Below are 6380 nucleotides of genomic sequence, written 5' to 3' on the forward strand. Positions count from 1 at the left end.
CTTTAACGAAGTCTGAGTAAAAAATTCCTACTTATAAAGCGCACTACCATCAGCAGCCATTTACAAACTACTGAAAACTACTTTGGTTTCCTAATGGGTTAGACATGCCATGCTTCCAGCCCTTTATTCAAAAAAGTAAGTTTAATTCAAGTGAAAGTATATTACTCACTATTCTCTTGAGTTAGAATAAATGAACACGGGCTGTCCTGTCTGAGCCCTGAATCCTGCGCGCCTTCTGAGATCTGCTCTTGTTGTCCCCCGGTGCCCCAGTCCCCTCCTTCCTGGCCCCAGGTCACCCGCCCAACTCCGTGCACTCAGCCCGCTCTCCATGCCACGAGCTGCTCTCCGTGCATTGATTCCCTGCCTCTCTGTGATAATAACCCCCTCCCATCTCCCACTTCTAGCCTGAGGGTCCCCTGAAGGCTCAGAGGATTTCCTATTTACTCGCACATCTGAGTGCTGAGACAGTGTTCCGCACATGGTAAACAATCAAAGTTTGTGGACGAATAAATGAGTGAAGGAATCTTTTCTGTAGCCATCCGTTAATTTAAAGAATATTTTCAGAGTGGGAGAACACCCGTGAGATCTGCTCTCCTACTTCTCAACGCAGTGCTGGTGAGCACAGGCACAGAGCTTCTTTAGGGCCAGGATTACTATCTATGATTGCACGCACACAGGAGTCCCAGCACCTGATTTCAGTTCTTCAGTCTACCCTGTGACTCTCACAAGGAAGTATTAAATGAGCTCTGGAGCAGAGCAGGGACTGTGCCATTGAAGGCCGCCTGCAGCAGAGTACCCCGCAGCGTAAGGAGCGAATTGGACCCACACAGATGAAGAATGGTTCCTTCCTACTTGCAATAACTGTTGATTCCATACTGAATGTTCTTGATTTAAAAATAACGCAGGTCATCTTACAATTTTTAAAAACAAAAGTGATTATTCTGCAGACTATATTTAGTGTTATTGTATTTTGTTCCTTTCAAAGATTATAACATTTTGTTTTACTCTGTTTCATTCCTTTCAAACCCCTGGAATGAATGTGTTTGTCATTCTTCTCCCGCAGACACAGGGCATCGCTGAGGTCCTCATCTCTCACGATGACTAGTGATGTCTAATGTCGCTGGTACAAAAGCAGAAGAGGGAGAAGGAGTCTCCTGGCATCTTCTGAGGCGACACCTGCCAGTCACCTTGAGAACTAGAATTACTTACCCCCCTGCCTCCTTCCTCCCTTCCCATTGCTTCCATTTCTGGACTACTGATAATAGAAATATTTCACCTGATATAACTATCAACATTTTCTAGAATGTATTTCCCGTGAAAAGCAATTTCAGCCAAATGAGCTGTTAAAATCCATTTTTAACCATATCCCCCATTTAACCTTTCTTAACCTGCTGCTCAAGATGGTACTGAGAGGGCTTCGTGCTGTTGCCCCTGTTTGCAGATTTACAAGATTCTGTTTCGTTTATTAAATGTGGTTTTAAAACTTGTATCTCCTCTGGGCAAGCCTTCTCCAGGAGGGTGTGACAGAGGTGTCACCTGTCAGCACAGCACCTAAAAATAGTTCTTCAATGGTCTGCCTGACTGCTCACTTCAATCGAACTAACAGCTGTCGTTGGCGTCTCAGAAGTCTGCTAAACTTTTTACTCTCTTTCTCCATCTTGAAACAAACCAGCAGGAAAGCCCATCATTTTAACTTCTCATCCTCTATACAAACTGTTTTCAGACAAAGCTATGTTACAAGAAGTTTCTGAAGGCATAGAATTGCATTTGGTGGTTTTTTCCTTCCCTATTTCAGTAGCAGGCAGTTTGAATGAGCAGAACCTGAGTTCAGGATACAGTCTGTGCATCTCTACAAGACCCTCTCAGTGGGCAGCCAGGGTACTTGACTCCGGGTGCACATGGAACTCCTCCTGAGATGCAAAGAAATCAATGCTGAGCTCCTCCTCCAGGGACTCTGACTGAGCCACCTGAGGCAAGCCCCGCCCTGGCATTCTTTCAAAAACCAGAGGATCCTAAGGATGAAAAGTACAGAGAGCTTCCTACACCTTGTGATAGATCTGTGGTTTTGTATTTGATGATGCTTAGATTTATGTGATGCTTTGTAATTCTGTTAAACAACCCAAACTCAATTGTAACCTTAAATCCGTATTTGTATTATGTACTTAACATTAAACATTATATCATTGATTTTATTCCTATCTTACTTTCAAAAATCCAAAATCACTTTAAAAAGATGACCAAATTGAGGCGACTTGCATTTGTTCTCTACCCATGTGCTGGCAAGCCGTAGTATTTACTTTCAAATTATTTTACTCTGCTCTGCTCTTGTGCTGGTAGCACAAGCCTGAGGAGCACTGCCTGAGCACTGCCTGAGGAGAAGTAGAAAAAGTGAAGTAGTGGGGAAGAGGAGTTTTTGGGGAGTTCCTGGCAATTTGGGGAGTGACTCTTCCACACAATCAAACAGGTCTCTCTCCTCCACCACGAGAATTGTTGGCTGAAACCCAAACAGAGCTCCACTGTGAAGCTGACAGTGGAATATTTATTCACGTAAACCATGTGGATGGTCCCAGGTTGGGACATGATGGAAGGGAACCCCAAATCAGGTTTACAACTGAAAGAAATTTCACACACACACACGCCGATGCAAAGTTTTTAAAAACAAGGCAGCTATAAAGAAGCCCCAAGACCTCATGAACCAGACTGTGATGAGATAACTGTGGTCTCTCATTTGTACCCACTCTATCTGACTTCCTCCAATTGTGACGGACAAGGGTCCCAGCTCCTCCTCAAGGTTCATCTCTTTTTCCACGTAGGGCATGGATTCCATCTTCCCTCAGAGACTTTGCTCTGGTAATTATCCTCTATCTCCCTCTTTTACATCAATTTCTCCTTCTGTACGAGAACAATCACATCAGAGGACAAAGCTGCTCTAAAACAAAAGAAAAAAAAAACAAAAACAACAAAAATCACCCTACCTTAACCCGGCTCTCATCCCATCTTTCCACTCACCTCCTAAGCAAACTTTCCTGAAGAAGCCATCAGTGGTTGTCTTCCTTGCTCACCTCCTTCTCCGATCCATTCCAGCTGGCTTCCCCCTCAACTCCACCACGAGCATCGTTCAGCAATTGCTGCCATGTTGCCAGACTAAATGGTCAATTCTCTGGTCTCTCTGTATTCACCCCCTAGGCAGCGTTCAACCCAGTTAACCATCCCTCTTTCTAGAAATCCACTCTTCTCAGCTCCCATGACACATATTTCACTAGTTCCCTCCAAGCCTGCTGCCCACTGCTGAGCTGTTCTGCCTCTTCTCCTTTTCTTCATTTATTTTTTGTAACAGTTTTACTGAGATGTAAGTCGCAGACCACACAGTCACTCCCTTCGCATGTGTGCTTCAACCGTTGTTAGTATATTCAGGGTTGCGTGAGAATCACTACAATCGTTTTAGCACCTGTCATCACCTCAGAAAGAAACTCTCTACCTTCAGCAGTCATTCCCCCTTCCCTAGTGCCTCCCTCCAGCAGCCCTAGGCAATCCCTAATCTACATTCATGAATGGGTGTTGGATTTTGTCAAATGCTTTTTCTGCATCTATTGATATGATCATGTGAGCTTTCTTCTTTAGCCTGTTGATATGATGGATTACATTAATTGATTTTCGAAAGTTGAAATGGTCTTGCCTGCCTGGGATAAATCCCACTTGACTGTGGTGTATAATTCTTTCTACACATTGTAAGACTTGAGTTGCTAATACTTTGTTGAGGAATTTTGCATCTATGTTCAAGAGAGATATTGCTATGCAGTTCTCTTTTCTTCTAATGTCTTTGTCTGGTTTTGGTATTAGGGTAACACTGGCCTCATAAAATCAGTTAGAAAGTCTTCCTTCTGCTTCTATCATCTGAAAAAGATTACAGACAATTGGCATAATTTCTTCCTGAAATGCCTGGAATTTACCAGTGAACCTGCTTTCTATTTTGGAAGATTATGAATTATTAATTCAATTTCTGTAATAGACATGGGCCTATTTAGATTGTCTATTTCTTCTTGTATGAGTTTTGGCAGATTGTGTCTTTCAATAAATTGGTCCATTTCTCCTACTTTATCAAATTCGTGGGCACAGAGTTGTTCACAGAATTCCTTTATTATCTTGTAATGTCTATGGGATCTGTAGTGATGTCTCTGTTTCATTTCTGATATTAGTAATTGTCTCCTCTCACTTTTAGTCTGGCTAGAGGCTTATCGTTTTATTGTTTTAAACAACCAACTTTTGGTTTCATTGATTTTCTCTATTGAGTTACTATGTTCAATTTCATTGATTTCTGCTCTAATTCTTATTATTTCTTTTCTTCTCTATTCTACATTCTGTCTTTATAGATTTGCCTATTCTGAATATTTTATATAAATGGATCACACTATTTCAAGGTTTATCCATGTTGTTACATGTATGAGTACTTCATTCCTTTTTACTGATGAATTATACCACATTATATTCATCCATTCATTAGCTGATAGACATTTGGGTTGTTTCCACTTTGCGGCTATTATGAATAATACTGCTATGAACATTCATATTCAAGCTTTTTTGTGGACATATATTTTCATTTCTCTTGGGTATATATCTAGAAGTGGAATTGCTGGGTTATATGGTAACCCTATGTTTAACCCTTTGAGGAGCTGCCAGACTGTTTTCCAAAGTCACTGAACCAATTTATATTCCGACTAGCAGTTTACGCTACTTCCATTTTCTCCACATCCTCCCCAATACTTATTATCTGCCTTTTTTTTATTACAGTCATCCTAGGTGAAGTGAAGTGGCATTGCATTGTTGTTTGGTTTGCATTTTCCTAATGGCTAATGGTATCAAATATCTTTTCATGTACTTATTGTCCATTTTTATATCTTCTGTGGAGAAATGTCTATTCAGATGCTTTATCCATTTTTAAAATTAGGTTATTTGTCCATTTATTGTTGAGTTGTAAGAGTTCTTTATATGTTCTGGGTACTACATCCTTATCAGATATATGACTTCAAATATTTTCTCTCATTTCACGGGTTGTCTTTTTACTTTTTCAATGGTGTCTTTGAAGCTCAAAAGTTTTTAATTTTTTTTTTTTTTTAAAGATTGGCACCTGAGCTAACAACCGTTGCCAATCTTCTTTTTTTTTTTCTGCTTTATCTCCCCAACCACCCCCCCCGCCCCCGGACATAGTTGTATATCTTAGTTGCAGGTCCTTCTAGTAGTGGGATGTGGGACGCCACATCAATGTTGCCCAATGAGTGGTGCCATGTCTGTGCCCAGGATCCGAACCCTGGGCCGCCGCAGCAGAGCACGCGAACTTAACCACTTGGCCAGGGAGCCAGCCCCAAAAGTTTTTAATTTCGATAAAGTCCAGCTTATCTACTTTTTTCTTTTGGTCATGCTTTTGGTGTCATAGCTAAGAATACTTTGCCAAATCCAAGGTCATGATAATTTACCTCCAAGTTTCCTTCTAAGAACTTTATAGTTTTAGCTCTTACATGTAGGTCTTGATCCACTTTGAGCTGTTTTTTGTATATGGTGTGAGGTAAGGATTCAACTTCACTCTTTTGCATGTGGCTATCGAGTTGTCCTAGCACCACTGGCTCATGACACTCTTTTCTGGTTTAAATACCTATTGCATATTAACAAGTTCCTTTGCATGTCTACTGGCATCTCAAATTTAATATGCCAGAAGAGAACTCTTGACTCATGCCCTATAAATTTATTGCTGCTCCTTCTCCAGTCTTCCCCAGCTCCGTGGATGATATTCAGTTGCTCAAATTGTTACCAATTTCACCTCACTCCAGTGGGACTTGGACCCACATTTGGTAGAGCTCAGAGAAGGGGCCCATGGGTGGGCCTCATACCCACAATCCCTTCCTTCCTTGGAGGGTTGTTTTCTGCTCAGTGTGGCAGATTTGAAACAAAACCAAAGCTGAGCATTCAATTGCACAAGCTTTTATTCAATGGCCGAGCATTGGAGAAGTGGGAACTATGTTCACAAATCAACTTCTCTGCTTCTGGGGTGATTAGGCAGCTGTTATAAGGGGTCTAGGGAAGGAAGGAGAGGAATATTCATAATTATATGGGGAAATGGGCAGGCTTTTCTGGGGAGCAACGGGGCCACTCCTTTTCTTTCCTTACTTAGTCATATCCTGCTGTTGCTAAGGCAATTGCAAACTGTCATGGCGCCAGGGAGTGTGTAAAGTAGCATGGTAATGTGTTACATTGAGCGTGTAATGAGCTATGGGGTCTGTCAGGAAAAGTCAGACTGCCATGTTGCCTTCAGCTGGTTTTAGCTGGTTTCGACTCTATGTCTCAGCCATCTCCTTCCTCTCATTGTGGTTTCCTGTGAGCTAGAGAGA

General features: G+C 41.7%; 1 protein-coding gene across 12 annotated transcripts in view; it reads right to left on the bottom strand.

The window, feature by feature from the left end:
* KCNQ5 (potassium voltage-gated channel subfamily Q member 5) overlaps window positions 1-6380 on the bottom strand; it is a 481904-nt gene that overhangs the window by 352329 nt on the left and 123195 nt on the right. Inside the window, exon 1 of one of the 12 annotated variants that reach the window (XM_070514559.1) lies at window positions 170-345. The exons of 10 other annotated variants lie outside the window; for them this stretch is intronic. In XM_070514559.1, the coding sequence (XP_070370660.1) occupies window positions 170-330 (161 nt within the window). In that variant the 5' untranslated portion in view covers window positions 331-345. Of the gene's footprint in view, window positions 1-169; window positions 346-6380 lie in introns of those variants that run through there. One more of the 12 variants, XM_070514560.1, reaches the window with a different exon arrangement.

The sequence above is a fragment of the Equus asinus genome, chromosome 8 (genome assembly GCF_041296235.1).
Source record: "Equus asinus isolate D_3611 breed Donkey chromosome 8, EquAss-T2T_v2, whole genome shotgun sequence".
NCBI lineage: Eukaryota > Metazoa > Chordata > Mammalia > Perissodactyla > Equidae > Equus > Equus asinus.